Source organism: Nesoenas mayeri (assembly GCF_963082525.1).
Source record: "Nesoenas mayeri genome assembly, chromosome: 1".
NCBI lineage: Eukaryota > Metazoa > Chordata > Aves > Columbiformes > Columbidae > Nesoenas > Nesoenas mayeri.
Genome location: NC_137541.1, coordinates 48,437,540 through 48,461,221, shown reverse-complemented (window position 1 = coordinate 48,461,221; position 23,682 = coordinate 48,437,540). Strand labels below are relative to the sequence as shown.

Sequence of the window (23,682 nt, the reverse complement as noted above, 5' to 3'; positions counted from 1 at the left end):
AAAAAGCTATAGGCATAATGCCTCAAAGAGAGATAATGTTATCTGGGAAGTCTTAACTGATTCAAAGAACAAACAGAAGTTCCTAAAAGATAAATACCCTTATTCTAAAAGCCGTCCAGTGACTGTTCATTCCAATCCAAAGACAGAGAGGACACAAGTAACAGCCTGTTAATTGAAGAAACCAAATTCCCATATTCCTCCCTATGCTCCTAACAGATTAAAATCCTCTTTATTTTTGACCATAGGAAGAATTGTACAGAAATTAGATTAAATGAAGCATATAAAGGAACTAGGAGTCTGAAAGAAATCCAACTATAAAGTCCTGACTATCTGATATTTTGAAACAGAGATCTCTGACTGTATTTGGATATCAGCTTTCTTTTTCCCCCCTCAGAGAAACTGTAGGACCCATCACTGAAAGCAAAAGAAGACAAGATTGAAGAGTTCATAATACCAGATTCTAATAGAGTACAATATATCAGATGCAGAAACCACAATGCAATCCTCATAAAATAAGCAATATGAAAAAGTCCTGCAGAAAATGTTTTCTAAGAGTTTTCTGAATCTGTATAGGACTAGGGAAAATATATGGAGTCCATATCTAAGAGCAGCAGCATTTATGAGATTAACCAAAGAACTACTTCGACCCAGCAACAAATCTTGTACTCAAAATTCTTAAACAATTAGATAGTTGAACTTTCGTAATTCAGAAAAGAGAATGATACCTTTGATATTCTTTATACAGCAAGCCCTGTTGATGACGAATTACTGAAAATTTTCGCTTGTAGTCCTCTACTGCGTCTTCTAATTGTTTAAGAAGCTGTTCTTTATTTTCCAGTTCCTAATTATTATTTTCCAAATAAAAATATTGAAGTGATTAAAATAGGTTTTAAACATGAAAGGAGTAATCAAAATGCCCATTCTCCCTTGTGTTTTTCATGATAGATGCTGCTGTCATCAACTGTAGGAACTGCAGATATAAAACGTGTATTTTCTTAAGCAGCAGCAGACGAAAAAAAGCCTAATAAACTTTGGCATTCATACGAATAGGTGTGAAATAGCACACAATTTCATTGTGGATTACAGCCCTCAAAGTCCAAACACCATGACATGTTGCTAGTCCATAAAGAATACTAATTGAATGTCAAAATGGAAAGCAATGTTTTCTTCTCTTGTTCCCAAATACTCTTCTACTTTATGATCATATACAGTTGAAAAATATTCTCTAATCAACAAAGCTGAAGTGATCAAAGATAGAACAAAATAATAATAATAAAAAGGTAAGTTCTTTTTACTCCAATTCTCAAAGAGTCAATTCTTCACTATATGCTCGTCTGCTTGGCTGCCCATGGGAATCACCAGCCTTGGTTTCAATGTATTTAAGCCTCTTTTTACAAATGTTCACATATTTTCGATAAATAATGGAATGAAAATTCATATAGTAAATAAATAGAGACCTTTGCTGTACAGAGAAAAACAGGATTGGCACATGTGGACTCGTGTGGAATCTAGACAGCAGAGAGAGAGTTTCTTATAGAAAAAGTACAACTGCAGAAGTAAAAGGGTGGGCAAATATTCAAATAAGAATTCAGATTAAAACAAACAAAAAAAAATCTGAATTGTTATCAAAAACTGAATTAAGTATTACCTTCTAGGTTTACAACACAGCAAAATCCTTACAACTTAAAAAAACCAAAAAAACAAAAAAAAACCCAACTAGAATAGCCTGAAGAGTTTACTGAATGTCAGAACTTCAAAGTAATTTTGGAGAGTTCTCCCATGTCCATACATGGCGTGGCACTAGATTTTGAAGGAAATTAGCTATATGTTGCAAATATTCTTGTTATCAAGGAGAAATCAGTTACCTGTATAAGACGTATTAAATATTCATTCAGAGAATTAATCATATTAACACTTGACGGAACCATTCCTTCAGGAAGATTCACTTTTTGGAAGACAATATTGGTACCTTCTGACTGATGTAATAAAGAAATTTCATTTGTCAGTTGTGAAATCTAAAGAAAAAAACAAAATGTGAAGAAGTAGCTCTGGCTATTCAATTAAAAAAAATCACTAGTGGCAAATATATTGTTTTCTTGTGCTACATCAGTTGTTATCAACAACCTAAGTCACTTTCACTTAGTATTCAAACTCTAAAGTAACCTTTTAAAAATGCTGTGATTCCATAAATCATTAAATGCATAAAATCTTAAGCCAAATTTATCAAATTACTCCAGCAATCAGGGCAGCTTCACATATCTAAGGATTCACCACAGTTTTATTACAAATTCTTTCAAACACAGTGCATTTCTATTCCTTCTGAAAAGATTAAGTTTTGGACAGAATTATTGCAGTGGTTATTTGATGGTTTATTTTAAACAAATCTTTGCCTTTTCATTTAACTTCTTAAAAGCTCTCTGGTTCTCAAACAGTACATAAAACACTATTCTAGTATACTAGTTACTGGCAAGTCTTTTTGCATCACCAAAGCTGTTCTAAAAGGCAAATTTAAATTTGGCTTCTTGTAAAATAATATTACAATCCTCATTCTGGCTTTGGAAGAAGCATTCCACAAGACACAGGATTTTAGAGAACGATTCATCATTTTAGAACACTATTAATAAATAACAAATGCAAGACTACTGGCTTTCTGAAGAAAGAAGTCTGTGAGATTTTCTGGGCACAACTTTCCTGAAAAGATAGGCAAGTTTGGTGTTTAACATGATAGAATATTCCAAGAATAAAGTAACATTAAGAAGAGTAAGATCTGATCTTAAAATGGACAATTGCTAGATCCAATACATAAATTTGTATAATTACATTGTTCACCTAAGGTAAAATGAGTATCTTATAGATTGTGTGGTTTTGTTCTAAATTACCAGAGCAGTCACGTTTCAAGTACAAAAGAAATTGTATAAAATAAATTGCATACCTTTTCATTTGCATTTGCCAGCTGATTAGAAAAATCTGTTGCCTCCTTCCGAGCTTCTTTCAGTTCTTGTCTTAATTCTTCATTTCTTCCTGTAAGCTGGTCAACCTGAGCTTTCAAGTGCACACCAGCATCAAAGATTCCCTCTGAATTCTTTGACTCCATTGCCTAATGCAGGAAACATTTAATTAACAAAACAGAGAAAAATTACGGAAAAGCTTTCTTTTTCATAGTAAACTGGAGCCCTTAAGTTCAGACTACATGAACTTACCAAAAAAGTATGATGTTAACATTTTTAAATCTACTTATCAGTTTGCTGATTATATACTTGCCATAGACTGTGATTTAGAAGTTTAAATTTTCCTGTAAAAACACTGATTTCTTTTTGTAAATTATTTGAATAAAGAATTTTTCTTACACATTTCCCACAGGTCCCATAAAGATAAAAGACATGCAAACAAATTTTTCCCTAAGCTTTATGACTGGGGCAATAAACTCGCCAAAGACAGTTTTATGCTATCCAGATGAAGATTTTTTTTAAATTTTTTATTGGCAATTTCTTGTTCCTCTATATTTTTAATCTGCATTTTTAAAGAGGTATCACACTAAGTACTCCTACTTGTAACTAAAGTTGTTATTTAATTATACAATAACCCAACAATTGAGGAGGGAAAAAAAGCCTCTAAATCCTATAAAGCTAAATAATACTTTAGAAAGTAAGCTTACATTAACTAAACGATCCAGACTAGGAATTGTTAAGGCTGTTTCTCCTCCGTTCACACTAGGATCCTTCTGCATTTCCTTGACAGCTTGCAATATTTCTTTCATTCCTTGTTCAAGTTGTTTATTCTCTTCTGATAACTCTTTTACTGTAATAAAAATTGTAAATGTGTCTAAAAGCACTGAAAAAAAATGACTTAAGGTTTCCTAGTACATTTCATCATAATACTTGTTGATTTGATATATGAAAAGAATGTTGATGTTATATACAGACAATAACCAATTAGGAAGCTAAAAGTAAAGCTGCTAGGAGCATCCAGAGAGTCTATTTTGCTGGAGAAATAAAAACAAAACAATGATGAAAAGTTTCATGGGAACACATTTAACTATATTGAACCTTCTGGCTTTCAACATTTCCTGCCACTTTTTTCACCTCTTTAGTAGCCTGTCTAGTCAGACACAAATCCAGAAATGTGTCTGTCTTGGAAACGTTCAGGTATAACAATGAAGTATATAGGAATTGCCTGAATTCCTGCTGCAGATTGAGGGAAAAGAAAAAAAAAAAGAACATTTAAATTATTTGGCTGTAGTGAGGACTCTCAAGACAGAGTTTTCCTGCCATCATTAGTCTCTCAGCAGAAGTCCAGAGTTTCCAGCATGTAACAAGAAGCCTAGAAACTTCAAAAAAACCCCTCAAACCTGTCAGGACATTCTCTTAACAATATGGCTGTCCTGAATACCCAGAAGTGAACTGCAACATTTGAAGCAGTTTGAGCAGTTTCACCAAGCCTATTTTGAAATGTAAAGAAATAAATATATATATATTAAAAAAATAAGAATTCACATTCTCTGAGAAAAAAATAAGATTCTTGTCTAGAGAAATTAGCATTATTTTTATTTCAGAGTTTGCAATCAGTGCACTTCAGCTAACACACATCTATAGACATAAGCAGCATGCGGGTTTAACTTCCCAGACACCCTTGGAGCCAGAAAAGCACTACAATTACACAAGTAAGTTGTGTAATTGTTATAATTGGGATCACTCACAGACTTAAAGCCCTTATTAGGTCTGGTTCAGGAAGGAAAAACATAAGAGATTCTAGTTTAATGTATTTAGTGTGAATAAACTACATTTTATGTACTATCACTAATTTAAAATTAACAACACTATGTATGGGTTTACCCAACATACAAAGATATACACTAATATAACCACAAAATTTTAAAATAAGAAGTCATTAATGAGAATTTAAAGAAATTCCAGTTTGATAAATGCCATTTACCTTCATTGTTTTGCAGTCATTGTGTTGACACCTGGACCAATTCACAATCACAATTTTCACAGTTAGAAGTATATCAGAATGATTGTGTAATAGCCTTCTATGTACACATTCAGTCATTGTTAAGATACCAAAGTTAACTGTATTTAAAACAGAATCTGCAAAGTCAGATATTTGTGGTCACAAACACAGAAGCAGAACAACTAAATAAGCAAACCACCTGCAGGCACCTTATAATATTCACTAGTTTTAAAACAGGTTGCAACTTACATTTAGATTGAAATTTGGCTATTACAGTCCTGTTCTCCTCCAACTCTCTCTCTCTCACGCTTAATTCATTTGCAAGGTACTCATTCTAAAGAAAAGAACAAAAGAGACTCAAAAATTGTAACTTATGAATTTTAATATTATAATTTTAATTAAGAATCTATGGAATAAATGCTTTAAAATATTGCTAGCACATATCTATTCAACAGTGAAATTACATAGTATGTGAACCAAAATGAGGTGTTACATAGAAGGCAAAAATCAAAGAAATAGTGTCATCTTCACAGCAACAAATTTATCAGGAAAAAACTATTTAAACCATTTATAAACTTTATAGAAGTATTTATCCTGCTTTGTTTTTTAAAAAGCCTTCTACTACCTGCACTGCCTGGCTTCTGCATCTTTCAAGATTTAATTCTGTATAACTATTTAGCATACTCTTGATCAACAAATCTTTGGATATCTGCTCATTCTAAAAAAAGAAAAACAACATTGGTAAGTTATTAGTGTAGGTTTCTGTCTCTATTTATATGCAAAAATATTTTCTAGACTTATCTTCCTATATATATATACACACACACTTCTTTTCTACTTAAAATGCAATTATATAGGCATTATTCATTCCACAGCTGGCTAATACAATGTTTTAGGAGAAATCACAACAGCAAAGCATACTCCTGTAGCATGGAAAAACTGTTGTATAATTGACAAAAGCCTGATCTATATAGACTTGTACTTTCCATTGATCAATTACACAGCTCAATGGGCTCATCAAAAATGCCATCAGTTCCAAAATATTTCTGTTAAAGATAGGAAAGACCTATTTGCTTATCTTATACATTGTAACCATGATGTTTCTTCATCACATTCTTAGATAGTTTCTCCCAGTCAAAAAATACATAGATACTAATTTTAGCAAACTACCATTCTAGTCCCAGCCTTTTTTCAAATTTGGAGTGTGCCTTCATGAAAATTTCTCAGTCCACATATGAATCTCCTGCTTGAAATGCAATTGCAACCAAGATGGATTCACTAGAAAAAATACACAATGTGTATCCCACATAACACTGTCTAGGGAAACATAATTTTAGGTCATGTAGCAGTTGGAACAACAGTGTGATACAGACCAGAAGTCTTTGTGACTCAAAAACATTGGCTTGATCCATGCACCAAATGTAACTCTAGAACCCAAATCAATATCCTCCACTATACAGAAAACTAACAGAACATTTCAAGACACCGATTTAGGAAGCTACCAGTGAATTTGGTTTTTTTTACATGACTTATCATGTGAATAAAAGAAACCACAGCAAGCATCCTGAAATCAACGAATGCTTTCACTGATTTATAAAAAGTTTTCAAAAACCCTTCTGAGAACCTAAAATATTTGATCATTTGAGATAATTTTAATGAATAATGGAATTTTTCCTTGGAAATATTTATTTTCCTGAAAACAGATATATATTGTCAGTTGGCAGGGAAATGGATAAAATAACAGAAGAACCAACTCAGGAACTTCTTAGAGGTTTCCCAGATGGAAAATCCTTTTTCATTCCAAAAGTCTAACTCTGAACCATCTGGAGGTGTAAAAGTTTTACCTCTCTGGAGGTAGGAGATGTTGTCTAGTCAAATAACATGTGCATCTTTTAACAGAAATCTCATCTTCTGTCTTTCATACCAAAGGACTGATTCAGTTCCTACTTCATTCAACTAATGCTTGTAAATTACCATTTGAATTTCTCTGTATTTATTTAAAACAGTTTAAAAAGTAATCCTCAAACTATGTTGTTTAAAATACAGTCGCAACAATTGATTTGTATGAGATGCAAGGCTGTATGGGCTAATAGTAAAAGTGATGAGTACTTTGTTTACACAGATGTGTCGAAGGTCTTAGAATGAAAACTGTGCTCTCTTTGTACCTACCTATGTATGTACCTACCTATGGTTGTTGTGCAAACTTTTTCCACTGACAGAATTAAAGTATATGCCTACACTTTTAAACCCTATGTCAACAAATAATCTGCAAATTAATAACTCGGCATTTATAAAACTACCCTATAGCTTTAATTAATAAAGATGAAAGTAAATTAACACATCTTTGTTATTTGAATTTTTAAATAATTGCAACAGATATAAACATACACATACTATACTGGTGTCTCACCTGTGCTCTAAGAAGTGCTATTTCTCTCTTCAGTTGCTCTATGAGGTTTTCAACAGGATCTACCTCAACTGAGTGTTCTGATTGTGCATTTTCAAGTCCACTTTCCAAAGTTTTCACTTGTGACAATTCTGTTAGGCATTCATTTCCTTCTCTGTCTTCTTGTGAGATAGTTAAATCAGAAAACTTTACTTGTGAATACTGTTGCTTATCCTTCAATGTCATTATTTGTGTTTTGTGCATTACTGGCTTTCCAAGATCAGATGTACAAGGAATCAGAGCATTTTTGCTGAGAGACCATCCTTGGCAAAAACTTTCCTGACCTGTTTGGTCTGCATTAGAAATGATTGGGACTTGGTTGTGAAAAGACGGTTTGTTTCTGTAATTTGGGTTATTTACCTCTGAGGTCTGACACACTTGCTGATGAGCAGAAAATGAACCTGTGTAGTCCTCCGACATCTCTCTATTGTCTGTATAATCTGTTATCTCTGATGGTTGTGTAAATTGTAGCTCTGATGATACGAAAAGCTCTTCTACACTAAGAGTTTCAGAACTGCAGTTGTCATTAACGAGCTGCCATTCTGTCACATGTTTTGAATCTAAATGAACTGAAGAAGAATTCTTATTTTTTTCCAAGTGATGTAAATGGTCAAGTAAGCCAGTTCTTCTAGGTAGATTTCCCACAGCCTTCCTGTTCTCAGCTATATCTTTCTCTGACTTCAAAAGTCTAACTGGTGCTTCTCTATCTGCAATTGTGTTTCTCCCTTCCATGTTACACAAACTTCTAGCCTATATTCACAAAAAATATAGAATATTAATTAGTCTTCTACAAGATATCTGCTCATTCTAAAATTTTTCAAAGCAGTTAATAAAAGCACCTAGAGAAATTTTTGAACATTTACAAAATAACATTTTTATTATGAACCTACCTTTGCTTTTACCTCAGCAGTATCATGCCTGCTCAAGAAATCAAACTTCCTCTTATTCATCTCCTTCTCTTCAGTAAAGCTATCTGTTATCTGCACACCACCAGCATCCAATACTACTTTCAAGTAAAGGTAGAAGCAATAAAGGGTTATCAATTTTTAATTTGTCTCCAAGTAAGGGAATATATTCCATTCAGTATATCTGAGTTCTAGTTTTCTACCTACAAAGTAAGGAATTGTAAACCTTTCCATTTGAGCACATTATGCTTCCCAGGGTGGCACAGAATTGGAACTGTAAGATTTCTGAAACATATACATTATGTATATTTACTGGAAATCATTATGAGATCATGCTGCATCTAAGAACTGCAAGCCAGTGACACAGTTCTCAGTGATGCATTACTACCCATCACAAGTCAAAAAGCTACTGGGCTGCAAGACTACGGAAATACAAATCCATGCACCTCTTCCTACATATTAAATGAAATGTATTTAGCCTTGTAATTTAAAGAAATGATTAAATATAACATAGCTATACTAATAAGTATAGACAAGACGTTTTGAAAGGACAGTTTATAATTAAAAAAATCCCACCTGTTGTTGCAACTCTTCTTCCTTTCTCCTGAGCCAACTTACGAATCTGTTTTTTCAGTTCAACTCTTTCCTCTTCTAGTCTTTCAATCTGCATATTATTATTCACAGATCAGTATTTCAGTTTGTTCAAATATATTTTTATTGTGTAGCTCTTACACAAAAATAGGATTTATCACTTGCCTCTTGCAAAAGAATCTGGTTTTCAGCTCTGTATTGCTGCTGCTTCAGTGCTTTGCTGTTTCTGAATTCACTTAAATCTATCATTGTCTTTGGCTCAAGACCTAAAACACAGAATATGCTGTATAATTATTCATTAAGGAGAAACATTAATGTTAGTAATCACTAGAATGCAGTTAATTTAAATCAGAACATAACTAGTCAAGTAGAATTAAAATAATGTTGACAGCTGAATATATTTGTATATATATACACACATTCTCCATGTAATAACAACAGAAGAAAGCATAATTTTACTTCAGTTACTCAAAAGACAAAATGCAATAAAATGCTACCTAAAATTAACTATATTCATGTTTAGATGCTTCTATGTAAAAATAAGCCTGTTCAAAATTTTCTGTGTGTTTTTCAATCTAGCATTACTGCTTCAGTATGTTATGGTTTCCAGATACCATATTATGAAATTAATTAGGCAGTGTAGAGTCAAAGAGGAGTCAAAACAAAAAAAACTCTACAAAACCTATTCTCCTACTTTCTTCAAAGCAACCTGTAGGCCAACTTTAGTCACGTACATTCAAGTTTAGTCGTGTACATTCATGCACTAAATCCTAACTCACTAAAACTACTTGCAAATATTAACAGAATATACAAAATTATTTCCCAGTAGTTACTTGTTATAGTAATAGATTTCCATGATGTAATGTTATTTCAATTCTTACACAACAAATAACTGAAAATGTAAGGGATATAGCATACCTAAGCGCTCTCTGAGTTCTTCATTTTCATCAAGAAAATCATTTATTTTAAGTTCAAGTTTATTGACTTCCTTAATTAAGGTTTCAATCTCATGATCTCGTATTTTGATTTGCTTTTTAAGATCTGTTATTTCAGCAACAGCCTCTTCCAAACCATATATTCCCTGTAAAAACCCAAATGGAAAGTTAAAACAATATAACCAACAGAAGATGTACGAAAGTAAATTATGAATCCGTCTTTCATCATTACACAGATAAGAAAAAATGTTTTTCAACTTGTATCACTCTTCTGCACTATGCTTAATGAAAAAAGTTACTGAATAAAAAGCAGATCCTACAAATCTGTCTTTTGACTACAGAGAAATCTCTGCATATTTCAAAACCAAGTCCTCTGACTACATGATCCTTTGAAGAATCATTATCTTAAGTGTTCAATTACTGTTCAATGGACTTCAAAAGCACAGATGAATATGTTAAAACTGACAACTTCTAAAAATTGTTAAGCATGGCTAACAAATCACATGCAATGACCACTAAATGCTACTATGAAAGAAAAGGAAAAAAATAGCATCAAAACTCACTCATTTCATTTCTAACTAGAACACAGTCAACAAAAAAAAGGAAGGAAAAAATGATCTAAAAATATGATGAAATACCCTGCCCATTCTGACAAGTTGTTTACCTGTTCATAGTCTCTTATTCGTTTCAAAGCCTCAACAAGCTCTTTGTCCTTTTCTTTGGCATCTGCTTCTGCTAATTCTGCCCATTTCTCAGCCTCCTTAGTTCTCTCTTCTAGAATTTTTAACTTTTCTTGCATATCCCCAATACAATTCTGCTCAGCAAGAGATGGGAGACCTGGAAATAAAAACCTCGATCTGTTTACAATTCAACTAGGAATTCTTGCTATTAGCCACTAACCAAGAAAAAATACTTCAGATTATGTTGTAAAGGAGATCTTAATTTTCCATTCTTTTTAAGTAATTCCAAAAGACTATATATGAGAGCCTTCTTTTTTCCTAATTGTTCATTCAAATAATATTTGTAAGAAGTTAGTGCACGTAAGGGACATCAGAATTTATTTTGAATTGTATGCTACTGCTTGTTTGCAATTCTTGATAGAACTGAAATCTTATACGTTATGCTCTAATCTTTACAAGCCGGGTATAGTTTTATTAGACACTGTATTACCTGTAAAACCCATTGAAGCATCGTGAATAAATTTTAACTCTTCACTAATGTTTAATAAACAGAAATGAATAAAAATGAATAGATACTAATATTACTCAAATACTGCAAATATTTTTTTCTGTATTTCTAGAGAATAAAGAATGCACAGTATATTTCTGTTTTCTTAGTTTTCTTTCCATTGATACTAAAATAAAATTGTCACCTTACCTCTATCTTTTTGGAGATCATTTTTTAATTCTTCAATAATAAATGCATTTTGTTCCATTTCTTTGGTGTACTGTTCAACTTGTTCAGTAAGCAATCTTATCTGAGCATCTCTCTCTTGCACACCCTACACATACAAAACCAGTAATTCCATTAATGAATTCTTCTTTGCTGACAGGCAAGCTACCAATACACAACACCACACAGTAAATGAAGGAATTAAAAGCAGCTAACACAAAACAATTCATAGAACATCAAATATACTGTACTTACAACATAGAGTTCAGATATTGTCTAGAAGTTGGGTATTTTAAGGCAAAGCAGGAAAAATAAAAGAGTAAAAACAAAGTATTCAAACACAGACAGAAATAAAAGCAGTATTTTAGTATATCAGTTTTAAACGGAACATTTCTCTAAGAGTACGATGAAAAGTTTCAGACGATACAGGTTTCTTACAGCTTTGTCATAAACAATTGACAGTGGCAACCAAAAGATCCAAGTTCAAGACTGGGAGGACTAACAATCCATCATATATGACACCTGTATTGCAGACTGCCTTTCAGCAAGTCATCCAACTTTTAAAAATTCACATCACACCTTGTTTTGCATGCATATACATCCATAAGTACACACAGACTGTGCAAGTGACTTCCACTTATATTAGACTATTTCTGTGCTTATACATGAAATTTAGAAATATCACAAAGCTTAATGTTTATTTTTCTGTGATGAAAAAAAGAAGAGGAAAAATATAAAAAAGAGACTTGGAAAAAGGTTACAGAAAGTAATTATAAATGAAAAACCTCAAGAGTTGCCATCCTTACTTTATAACAATGTTATGACAAACAAAAGCACTGGCTTTCTTACGAGGACAAATATAAGCATATTTCAAACATGAAGAGTTTAGGAAAGTTGTAAAGAGTTAAAAATAACCCTTAAGAATGTAAACATACACTGAACCATAACAAGCAATGGAAGACTTAAAAGTCTTACATGAAATTTGCACAGAAGAGAGTATTACATCATCATCATTACATCTATTTTGAGTTAAAACACAGTGCAGCAACTTGATTTAATTTTTAAGTGTCTGCTTTAAAAATATGCTAATTTCCACAAAACTGTTCAAAATGTCATGCTAATGACAGTCATCCAAAAAAGCAACCTCTACAGCCATCTATGTCAGCTAAAACCAGACTTCTCAACTGTTTATCAAAGTTACTTTCAGCTGCCTTCCTCTTCTGATCATCACAGGCTGATTTGTGCTTAAGATTTGTTTTCTTCTGAGAAGGCCTCTGTTCCTAATTTGGGAAGACTGCATAAATATGTCTCACCATACTGCTCAGTCAACAAGGGCCTGACATATAACACAAATGTCATGACACATTTATCTAAAAAACTTGAAGCAAAGCAGGAAATCATCCTGGTATCATACAGTATGCTTCTCATAATGTATATGTCAGCATTCCTAATGGACTGTATTATTTACTTATTCTTTTTTTATGTTTTCCAAGTAAGTGGATAAATTCAAAATCATAAAGAACTACATAATTGTGCATGAATATGACACCCACATTCAGCTAGCTCTATCAAGGGCTGAACCACAGACTTAACGTTATGACATCAAGAGACGCAAAGAAACACAGAAAATTAAATGCTATGTAAGACTCTTCCTTGACTAACAAATTTAGAGGACAGAAATTAAGCTATAATTCAAAAACATTAAATTATGGATGCTTAGATGTTAAAGCAATCATTCTACTAATAGTTAGAAAAGGTAAATATGAAAGTAACAGAACCAACTACCAAGACCTTAGCTCATACATACAGCAAGAGAAGTTTCCTTTGTGCATTTTCTATTAAGCTCACTTGGCAGAGGAATGAATCAACCTGTCTTATAATTCTCAAACATAAATAATACATATTCTGGTATCTGCAAACTATGAAAGACTAAATAATCATTAGATCACTAGCATATTTAGTGAATGGTAATTTCTATGTGTGTAATTTCTCACATCAACTGTACCTGCTGAAGGGCCAATATATTGTTTCTGTCTACATCAAGTTGGGCCATTTTCATTTTCTCTTTCAAGTTAATCAACATTTGCTGATACTCTAGGAGTTCATCATCTTTTGAAGCTAAGATTTTCTGAAAAGAGGATAAAATACCATCAGAACACATAAAATAATTTAGAAAAATAATAAAAAAGCATTAAAAAGTACCTTCCATTCTTCAACTTTTGCATTTACAGCTGCCATGAGCGGATCGTCTTCCTCAGTTTTTGCTTTCAGTTGATCTGAAAGGTCCTGAACCTAGAAATGCCATTTGAATGAACATCATATCACAAAAATATATATACCAGTGTATATGTACAAACACAGCACATCAAGTACATACAATTTAACAAATTAGCATTATAGCAGCAAGGGAAGGTGATGACTCTTACAAACAGAGTATGACTAACATTTTGTACAGAAAAATTTCATAATCTGCAGTCAAATTTTAAATTTGCCCCAAATTTAAAGATCACACTACTTTTAGAGAGCTATTTCAGTAGAGCATGTGTTCTTGATATGTTAAATGTTTTTTTTAATTTAACCCAAAATATGAAAATACAGTATAAACCACAGAAAAATACATTCAATAATATCAGAGTCAGTTCCTACTTGAAATTTGTACTGTTCTTTCTCTTTTCTTAACTGATCCATAACACTATCAGACTGTTGCACAATTAGTTTCATTTTGTTATATTCATCAGTCATCTTCTCCATTTCTTGCACTGCTTCCTCAAGATTCTTCCTCATTTCTTGGTTTTGAATGTCTAACTTCTCATTTGCTTCAGTTAAATTCTGCAAAATTAAAGAAGTGCACATCTTAAGACCTGAATAAGCACTAATTGATAGCTACCTTAAATGGAAGACTTAAAAGTCTTACATGAAATTTGCACAGAAGAGAGTATTACATCATCATCATTACATCAATTAGAGAGAGTATTATATCATCAATTTCAATACACCTTAACAGCAAATAAAAGACACATGTCCAGTTGCCTGTGACTTCATTACTTATCTCAGATTCACAAATGCAAAGTATATGTATGTCCTCATTTCAGCTGGGACAGAGTTAATTTTCTTTCTAATAGCTGGCATAGTGCTATGGTTTGCGTTTAGTGTGAGAAGAACGTTGATAATACACTGATGCCTTGGTTATTGCAGGGTAGTCAAAGACTTTGTGGCTTCCCATGCTCTACCATGTGCACAAGAAGCTGGGAGGGAGCAAAGTCACAACAGATGACTCAAGTTGGCCAAAAGAGGTGCTCCTGACCATATGACGTCATGCTCCATATATGAACTGGGGGGGCAAATACTGCTGCTTGGGAACCTACAGGCTATTGTTGTCACCAGTGGTGAGCAATTGCATCATGCATCATTTGTTTTGGACGCTCTGTTATTATTATCATTACTTCTTCCTTTGCTGTCGTGTTAAACTGTTCTTATTGCAACCCATGAGGGTTTTTTTCCCCTCTTGATTCTCTCTCCCATCCCACTTTGGGAGGGTGGGGGGGAAGTGAGAAAGCAGCTGCATTGTCCTAGTTGCCAGCTGGGGTTAAACCACACCAATACATCACAAAACCCAACTGTATTCCAAATTCCCTTACTCTATATGACTTGATAAAGAAATCGGCATAGCTTTGTGAAAAACACTATTGTTCATAACAGTCTAAGAAATATTCAACAACATGTGCAGATTTTACCTGAATTTCATCCAAATACTGGACAAGTTCAAAGTTCTTTTTGGACAGCTGTGATCTGTAATCAGAATCCTCTCCTCTTCGTAACAGAATTGTGTCTTTTTGAGAATCTATTTGCTTCTGATAGTCAGCTACATCCTGACGCAACTGCTCGTTCTGCACAGAAAGCAATCCAAACTTAAATCTGGTTTGAAGAGTTCAAGACAAAGTTGTTGCTTTCCTAGCAAGCTAACACAAAGAGCTAAGACAAAACCCATCCAAATTCCTACAGTCTGCTTTTAAAGAACTTAGAAGCCTCACCTTTTTCTTTATGCGTTTTTTCTTCGGATTAAAAAGGAGAGAACAAGATCAAGAGAACAAAGCATGAAAAATATTAGAAATTATCTTTGCTTTAGGAAGACTAAATAGGAATCAACAGAGAGACAAAATAAAAAAGAGTTTTCTGTGTATCTGTGCATGCATGTAAATACATACACACATCCATGTAAAAGGGTATTTTGAGGGACGATTCTCAAGGTTTCTATCCAGGACATAATTTTAATTTTTGCTGTCTGTTTTATTCTCTCAGATGCCAAGACTACAGGTACTAAATGCTATAAGCCATGCATTTTTTTCTAAAAGCAGCTGGAAACAAAGTTTCAAGAGAATGACTAAAAAAACCAATTCTAATAATGAAGAATGTTAACTGCTTTTGCATTTATTGTTATACTAACTTTTGACTTTTTATAATTTTATTTTAACCAATCAGATGATCTTAGCAAAAGCAGCAAGCATAAGCTGATTCTTGTCTCATATCAACCAAATCTATTTGCCAATAGTATGTAAGAAAAATATTAACAATTCAAAACATAAAATCCAGACAAAATTAATGCATAGTAGGACTATGTCAATTCAAATGTAGACACCTCCTGACCTCAATTAACTAAGTTTCATCAGAGCAGATGTATTATATATTTGCTAAATGTGATTAAATTTCCATACTGTTTGTACAATTAACCAGGATATGTTCTAAACCAGAATCAAACATCATGCCACGCCAAAGATTATAAATGCAGAAAGCAGATAATATACCTATAAATAAAGTGAAAAACAGAGCAAATCAGCAAAAAATACTTTACTAACCTCTCTCTTTAATTTGATATTTTCATTTTCAGCATCTTCATTTTGAAGAGCAAGCTAGAACAAGACAGAAAACCTTTATATGTATCACTAACACCACAAACTACAAAAATAAACAACTGCAGAAACAAAACAGAAAATGAAAGGACAGCGGTCCTATTTAATTAAGTGGTAGTGGTGTTTGTTTTTTTCTTTTATTCCAGAGGCTCTTTCAGAACATCAGCTTTTCAAAAGATGTCCTAAAAGAGATGTCAAGCTTAAGTCCTTCTTACCTGTTCATTCACTTTCTTCTCTTTTTCCAATTCTTTTTCTATATCTGTTAACTGTCTCTCTTTTTGTTCTAATTGTTTTTCCAGTCGGCAGATCTCATCACGCAGAAAACGAGTATCACGACCACCAGTGGATCTTTGTGCCATCTTAGGAGCATTAAAATAACATTATAAATATAGTACAGTTCTTAGAAAATTGAAAGAACTAAAAAAACAAAGGAGATGCTAAGACTAACGTTCCTAATGTTCAAGAAAAGCAACAGGAAGGGCTCACTAGGTTCTTTCAACAAAACAGAAATCTCTAAAAATAAATGGGATTAAACAAGTATGAAAAAATTCATTGTACATACAGCTCTTTGCAAACCTGAGGCTGGTGAATATTCAAAAGCTAATAAAAAGAATAAGCAAAAATCTACGGCTATTACATCTCTTTACTAGATTAAAATACTAGTCTAAGAAATCTCATAAAAACAACACCAAACAGTACTCTATAAACTAACAAAAATTTAAAACATACCTCTAATTCATGTTGAAGTTTCATCATCTTTGTTTTAAATTGATTTTCTGTTAAAATAGAAGAGATATAGTGAATTACCCAACAATGTAAAAAATACATAAAAGAACAATGGTTACCCTTAGTCTTTAAATATTTGGCTTCACTGAAGCAACTGACTTCAGCATATTTTATTCAGTTCCCTAAACTTGAAAAAACTCTAAAAAATACATTTAACAAATCATTTAGAAATAGCATTAAAAGGCTCACTTACCACATTTGGCTTGCTCTTCCCCAGCTTTTTCAACTTCTTCTAGTGCCAGCTCTACCTCTTGAGCTTTCATCTTGGAAAAAAGAAGTATAGTAATTAAAGAAGAAATATTTACTACTAAAATAAAAGATTGTTCCATAGACCTCATGTTTAAAATGATACATACATTTACAAAAGAACATTGATTTTCTCTCTTTAAACAAATGAAACCACTCCCATTGTTCCCTGTGCTGGCAATTAAGAAGTTCAGATTGTTGAAATATCTTCTTCAATAATTTATCCTACAAGGCTACCTAGACATTCAAAAGTATATTGCTGAGAATTAAAAACAGTTAAAAAGCTGCTCTAAAATCAATGTGCTGAACTTTGCTGCTGGTATTTCTTGTTGTCTGTATATTTATCACTAAATACAAGAAAGCATGAAAGATTTATAGTATCGGTTTTAGGATGGTGGTGTTTTTTCATTCATGGTGACATTTTTATTTATTCTAAAACATCAAACTAGCATGAAAACTTCTATTAAAGTTTAAATCATCACCAATGACTTAAAACATCTAACCAATTTTTGAGATATTTGTTTGCATTTTCCATCTATAAAACTAAGGTTCCTTAACCATATAACTATGTTAGCCTTATTCACTTTACTTCCCATTGCTACATGCCAGAATCCCAACAGCTATGAACACTCTGGTGCAAGCACACATTTTTCATATAAATGCTCTTAGGAGTAAGCATGTGTATTTAATACAGGAAAAGAAAAAAAAAAGGGGGGGGGAGAGAGTAATGATGCTTTTTTCACAAAAAAAAAATAAACAAATGCATCTGCAGAATTGTAGAAAGTGAGGATTAATACAAACCTTCATTAGTGACTGAGTAATTTTAAAAAGGTGTATCAGTTTTTCTGGAGTTTCAGCTTTTAAGTCTTTCCCATCAACCTAAGCAAAGAGACAACAGTGTATTTATACAAATAATGAAATCCACAAAACATGATCATAGAATAGTCTGGGTTGGAAGGGACCTTCAAACGTCATCTAGTCCAACCCCCTGCAATGAGCAAGGACATCTTCAACTAGATCAGGTTGCTCAGAGCCCCGACCAGCCTGTCTTGGAAAGTTTCAGGGGATGGGGCATCTCCCACCTCTCCGGGCAACCTGTGCCAGTATTTTACCAATCTCATTGTAAAAAATTTCTTCCTCATGTCATTTAGTATATGAAGAACCAGAGACAGTTTAGGGAAGAATGCATAACAAAACCCTGATGTTCTGTTTTCCTGTGGAGTACCTTGGACACGGTCTCCAACAATCTGTCCGCTAGATCCTCTTGATGAGGCAGATCATCTGGATCAACTTTCATAAGCTTCTTCCAATTCAAAATAGGTGCCATATTGAATTTGTAATTTTTTCTGGAACAAAAATTAAAATAACAATTATAAGACATTATCGGTGCCATTCAATTTTATGTCAAATGATTTAAAGGAAGTTGTCCACTGAACAACACAAGATGATTCTAACAGTTGTATCGATTTTGTAACACTGATTAACATAGTGTTCACATTTTTGCCTACTCCAAACAAGGAGACTATAGTTAAACCATTAAGTAAAAAAACTACATCATGCATACTCAATGAATTTGTGACACTAACAGTGAGGGGCAAGACACATGTGAAACCTCTGTTTTAACTCTAATATCCTTCTTTGCCTCCCCACCTCTCAATGTGTTGTTTTTATGCTAATGAACAAACACAACTGGACACCCTTTGAATCAGCCCTTGTAGGATAAATATCATACAGTCACAAAATAATTATTTCTAATAGTTAAAACACAACAAACATTTGCCTTAGTTTGATACTATGAGCATCCATTTCTTGACATTCATTTCTAAGACAATAAACTGTTTTATTAAATATCCTTTCCTGTTGATTAGAATGCTTGAATTGATAAAGAACAGTAAACAGCCTGGAAACTGACAAAAATCTGATTTGAAAGCAGTACAAAGTTTTGTTCTACTGCTTACCTACTGGTCGCTTTGGGCCACAGTGACTTCTCACACACCTGAAAGTCAATGCAGTATCTGAAAAAGGCAGAAAGGATTGGAAGTCTTGGACTGTTCTATTCTCTGGAGCTGTCTCTAGCCTTTATTATCAATATTTCAAAAATTAGATTCTGCTACATTTAAATTAGAACAATTTAAAACTATTTATTGCCCTAAATTATGAATATGGCATAAATGGCTAAGAAAACTAAGAAAGAAATAAAACTATCAGGAATATTAAGTTAATTACTAAAAAAACTAATGATACAGCAGGGATATGTATTTTACACGAAAAAAATGAAGCTAAATCAATAACTGCTATAACGTTCTATGCTGAGCATGATTATTTTGAAATCTGTTCCATCATGCACCCTCTTCATCAGTCAGCAGTTTAAAGAGCCAACAAATGAAATTTCCTTCTGTAATGAAAGGCTGAACTGGTATTATTTTCCCCCAAAAATATGCCTAAGTAGTCTGAAAGAAGAGCTGTAAGACTCTGAAATTCAGCTGTATGCTTAAAGGAGGATAAAAATCAATCTTTCCTCATATTTTCTGAATATATTTTTAAATAGACGAATTTTAAATATGTATATTTCTGAATATTTTTTAAAAACTATTATTTTTTACTTAAACAATGATGTAGGAATTATCACTATAAAATGACTGAAAATCAAAACTATTCTTAAGCAAACATACAACCTTACTACTGTCAATCATTTCCTTCCTTCCATCTTTCAAATCTCTTTTTTTCTTATAAAATAACGTCTTAAGAAAGTATCAGTCTCCAAAACGAGAGACAGCCGTACATAAACAAAATAATCCAACTTGTTGGGAGACCATGTACGGTAAGTCGTGGGGAGCACAACCTAAGCATATGCAGTATGTACACATTTAAAGACAATAAGTGAGAACTTCATTAATGGAAGAGTTTTCCGTCATAACATTTAGCTGATCCCTCAGCTAGAACCTGTGCTTTCAGTTGACAGATGATGTGTGGTGAGACACCAAGACCATGGCTCTACAAAAGGTGTGAAATAGATGTGCATTTGACATTAGTTATAAAAATATTTTCTTCACTTACTCTAGGAATCAAACACACATAAAATGGACAGATATTACAAAGTTCAGTAAGGCCAGATAGAAAAGGAGGTCTGGTGGGCATGTTAAAGTACTACCAGAACAAAAATAATGTCCCATGCTGCCTCCAAGAAACCAAGAGGCAGCTAAGCTACCATGCAGGTATCTTATCCTCAGAGTGAAATTAAGCACCAGAAAGAATAGCTGTTCTTTTTCCATGAAGGTGTGTATAACGTGTAGCACAGTGATGTATACTTGAGCAAGACTGCATATGAACAAGCAACACAGTCATGCGTGAGATGTGCTCTGCTAACTCGATACTAATTTAAAAGGACTAACCAGTCTTAAGCTACTTGTGATTTTCAAATTACCTTACCCAGACTAGCTCCCATCTACTAGCTCTACAGAGCGCTAGATTCTAACAGCAAAGCCCCAAGCAAAACAGGATCTTGTGCAGGGCTCCTGTTTTCATCCAGTTTGTAAATCCGAGCCCGGGAAGGACACAGTGACAGACCACGATCTCTCCGGGATGCTGCCCAGAGACAACTTTGCCTCCATCTCATCTGATTCTGCTGAATTAACAAATTGCCTAATTTTGCGTCCACCTTCACAACGGGGCACGGCTGAGGCACCGGTGGAGATCGGACACCGCTGGCTGTGACCTGTCCCGGCCACCGCGCTGCGACGATGCCTGAGCCCGGGCGGTTCTCCCCAGGACCCGCGGCCCCGCCGCTGCCCCAGGTCCAGCCGCCCGCTGTCCGCGGCGCTCCCGGGGCAGCGCAGAGCGCAGCGATTTTGGCCTCCTCCCCTCAGAGCACCCCCTGCCCCTCGGCCTCACCGCTCCCCGAGGACGGCGGCGGCCGCTGCTAGGCGACGCCATCAAACTCCCGCCGGCTCCGCTCCCGGGGACCCGGATGGACATCGGCGCTGGGAAAGTCCACGCTCCCGCGGCACGACACGGTGCCAGCCGGGCACTCCCAGTCTCGACGGCCACACGGTGGGGAGCCGGGCGGGACAGGGCGCGGTGCGGCTCTGGGGGAACCGTTATCCCACCGTTGGGCCGCAACCCCGCCCGCGGACTGCGTGTCCCAGCGTGCCGCGCGGCTGCCCCGGCACCGCGGCTCCCGCCATGCCTCGGGGCCCGCCGGGCCGGGGCGGGTTCCCGACAGCCTCCACTGGCCGGGACGGGGGCGCTGTGCACATGCGCGGTGTCTGGCGGCGGCGGAGCGAGCTGTGGGCGGCGGTTGGTGCCGGTAACGGTGGAGCCGCTTCCTCTGCAGCCTCAGGTAGGGCGGGCAGCGGCGCATCCCTCACGGACGGGATTTCGGTGGGCGGGCGGGAGGGCTAGGTTCGGCATAACTGCTGCCCGGGGTAGTTTCCCGCGGCGGCGGGTGGTCCTCTCCCCCCTGGCCGTGCTGCTGGGCCTTATCCGTGAGCTCTCCGCAGCTGCTGAGCGCCGGCATACAATGCGGCCTCGGTCTCTCGCCGCTCTTCCGCGCCGCTTGAGCGAAGCGCGGGCCCGCTCCCCTCCTCAGGCTTCTTGCCCCCCCCCCCCGTGCCCCCTTCCCCGGCCTTACCTTAGCCCCGGGCTGCGGCCAACCTGCTCTTTCCCGCATGACCGACCGACGGGAGGGTTGCAGCACCGCCCAGATACGCGTGTGCTTCGTGTGTAAGTCTGTGTTCTCGGTGACAACCAATGATAGGAGAAGGGGCAATGGATACTAACTGGAACACAGGAGGTCCCACTTAAATATGAGAGGAAACTTCTTCACAGTGAGGATAACAAAACACTGGAACAGGCTTCCTAGGGAGGTTGTGGAGTCTCCTTCTCTGGAAATATTCAAAACCTGCCTGGTCACCTTCCTGTGTAGCTTCATCTAGGTGTTCCTGCTCCAGCGGGTGGATTGGACTAGATGATCTTTTGATTTCCCTTCCAGTCCCTAACATCCTGTGATACTGTAATAGTTGAGGCCTAGATGTTACCTTGCAGAGCAGTGCAGGAAGAGATCATGCCTGTAAACTATTTGGATTCATTGATGGATGGTGGCCAGTGAGGAAGTCTGGGCGTTGGTAGTGGTCTGATGGCCCCAAAACTTTGGGATCCCCTGTCTTTAGCTAAATGGGTGTGAGCACATCTTTACAAATAAAAAAAGGGAAACCAGCGACTATTTGTTGCATGTGTATAGCTTTGTATGCATTCAACAGCAGTGGAGAGCTGAAGATTTTTTTTTTCTCAGTGGAGAGAGATAGGTGATCGTAATGTCATCTTTGGACTTCTGCCTTTTTCTGCATTATTCATTGTTTTCTTTGCTCTCTCTTGACAAGCGTTGATATTTAAGGAAGGCAGACAAGACACAAGATGTCTGGCACTCCTTATAGTTATGTAACTTGTGCCAGTCGTGGCATGACTCTAAATTCTTGATTGAAAGGCGAGATTTTTATACCTCACCCAGAGATTGGTTAATTACAGCTCTATGTTGTGTAAGAAAATCAAACTTTGTGGTTAGGGAAGGGAAAGAGACCAGATTGTATTTCATGAATGGGAAATGTTACTAAAAATAGACTTCATTATGGTTAAGTGTAAAAGAATTTCTTAGCAGGAGGGACTTTTATAGGTGGAGCAGGTGATCCACAGACAATAATGCTGCCTTGCTACAAGATGAACTTTCAGGAAATGGATCCCCCTGTGATACAGAAATACTGTAATACAGAAAATAAAATAATCCATTGATGTTGGAATGTTTCTGAGTAGGTTTGTTGTTGTTTTGTTTTGGTTTTTTTAATCCGCTTAAGTTAACTATCTATTAATGCTAGTGTAGCTATTTAGTGTGCTTCAGCATTTTTTGAGTGTTGTTCTATTACAGAACCAACAGAAAATACACCATTACTTATACTGGTACTGAAACCAGATCCAGGTTATAATTGTGTAGTGCAGGTAGTAAAGAAGTTTGATGTCAAACTGAAGGGGATTTTGAGGTGGGCATGAAAACTTCCAAAAATGAAAAAAGAGGTTGAGAAGAATTGGAAGTATTAACCCTACACAAAATGAGAAAAGTTGTAAAATACAGAATGGCTTAGGGCAAGTGATTCAGTTTTTCTTTTGTTCTGCATCACATTTAATCGCGTGACAATCTTTGAATAAGTAGGTCTTATTTTCGTGGGATTGCATGCTTGCAGTTCTGGAGCCAAATAATGTTTTAACTCCATAGTAAACAGCTTGACCTATCCTGTTAGAAAAGTTAGGCATGCATGTTAAACCACAGTTTTGGTAACAGTATGCTGTTTGAAAGAGCTACTACAAAATACTGCAATATAAAAGATCTAATATAATGTTATTAAAAATACCACAAGAAGTCATATGCAGACCAAGCATACTAAATAAGGACATGCACAGCAGAGTCTAAAGGCTGTCTTTTCAGCTTATGCCACCCATGTAGCTTTTGTTATTTAGTGACGTTAACAAACATGCAG

The 23,682-nt window shown here is 35.5% G+C and overlaps 2 protein-coding genes across 7 annotated transcripts in view; one reads left to right on the top strand and one right to left on the bottom strand.

The window, feature by feature from the left end:
- Window positions 1–21,278, bottom strand: part of CEP290 (centrosomal protein 290) — a 53,396-nt gene extending 32,118 nt beyond the window's left edge. For 3 of the 5 annotated variants that reach the window (XM_080343127.1, XM_080343130.1, XM_080343131.1), the window contains exons 1-23: window positions 21,050–21,278; window positions 19,117–19,173; window positions 18,384–18,504; window positions 17,960–18,037; window positions 17,106–17,175; window positions 16,856–16,902; window positions 16,342–16,485; window positions 16,073–16,126; window positions 14,954–15,106; window positions 13,866–14,048; window positions 13,422–13,511; window positions 13,225–13,347; window positions 11,205–11,328; window positions 10,492–10,664; window positions 9,811–9,973; window positions 9,058–9,158; window positions 8,878–8,965; window positions 8,287–8,402; window positions 5,200–5,284; window positions 3,656–3,798; window positions 2,933–3,097; window positions 1,866–2,015; window positions 726–841 (exon numbers count right to left, since the gene is read on the bottom strand). In XM_080343127.1, the coding sequence (XP_080199253.1) occupies window positions 726–841; window positions 1,866–2,015; window positions 2,933–3,097; window positions 3,656–3,798; window positions 5,200–5,284; window positions 8,287–8,402; window positions 8,878–8,965; window positions 9,058–9,158; window positions 9,811–9,973; window positions 10,492–10,664; window positions 11,205–11,328; window positions 13,225–13,347; window positions 13,422–13,511; window positions 13,866–14,048; window positions 14,954–15,106; window positions 16,073–16,126; window positions 16,342–16,485; window positions 16,856–16,902; window positions 17,106–17,175; window positions 17,960–18,037; window positions 18,384–18,485 (2,468 nt within the window). In that variant the 5' untranslated portion in view covers window positions 18,486–18,504; window positions 19,117–19,173; window positions 21,050–21,278. The remainder of the gene's footprint in view (window positions 1–725; window positions 842–1,865; window positions 2,016–2,932; window positions 3,098–3,655; window positions 3,799–5,199; window positions 5,285–8,286; window positions 8,403–8,877; window positions 8,966–9,057; window positions 9,159–9,810; window positions 9,974–10,491; window positions 10,665–11,204; window positions 11,329–13,224; window positions 13,348–13,421; window positions 13,512–13,865; window positions 14,049–14,953; window positions 15,107–16,072; window positions 16,127–16,341; window positions 16,486–16,855; window positions 16,903–17,105; window positions 17,176–17,959; window positions 18,038–18,383; window positions 18,505–19,116; window positions 19,174–21,049) is intronic. The other 2 variants (XM_080343128.1, XM_080343129.1) reach the window with 1 other exon arrangement.
- Window positions 21,279–21,431: 153 nt separating this feature from the next.
- TMTC3 (transmembrane O-mannosyltransferase targeting cadherins 3) overlaps window positions 21,432–23,682 on the top strand; it is a 31,707-nt gene continuing 29,456 nt past the window's right edge. Inside the window, exon 1 of one of the 2 annotated variants that reach the window (XM_080358873.1) lies at window positions 21,432–21,497. The gene's annotated coding sequence lies outside the window, so the exon portion shown is untranslated. The remainder of the gene's footprint in view (window positions 21,498–23,682) is intronic. The other variant, XM_080358874.1, reaches the window with a different exon arrangement.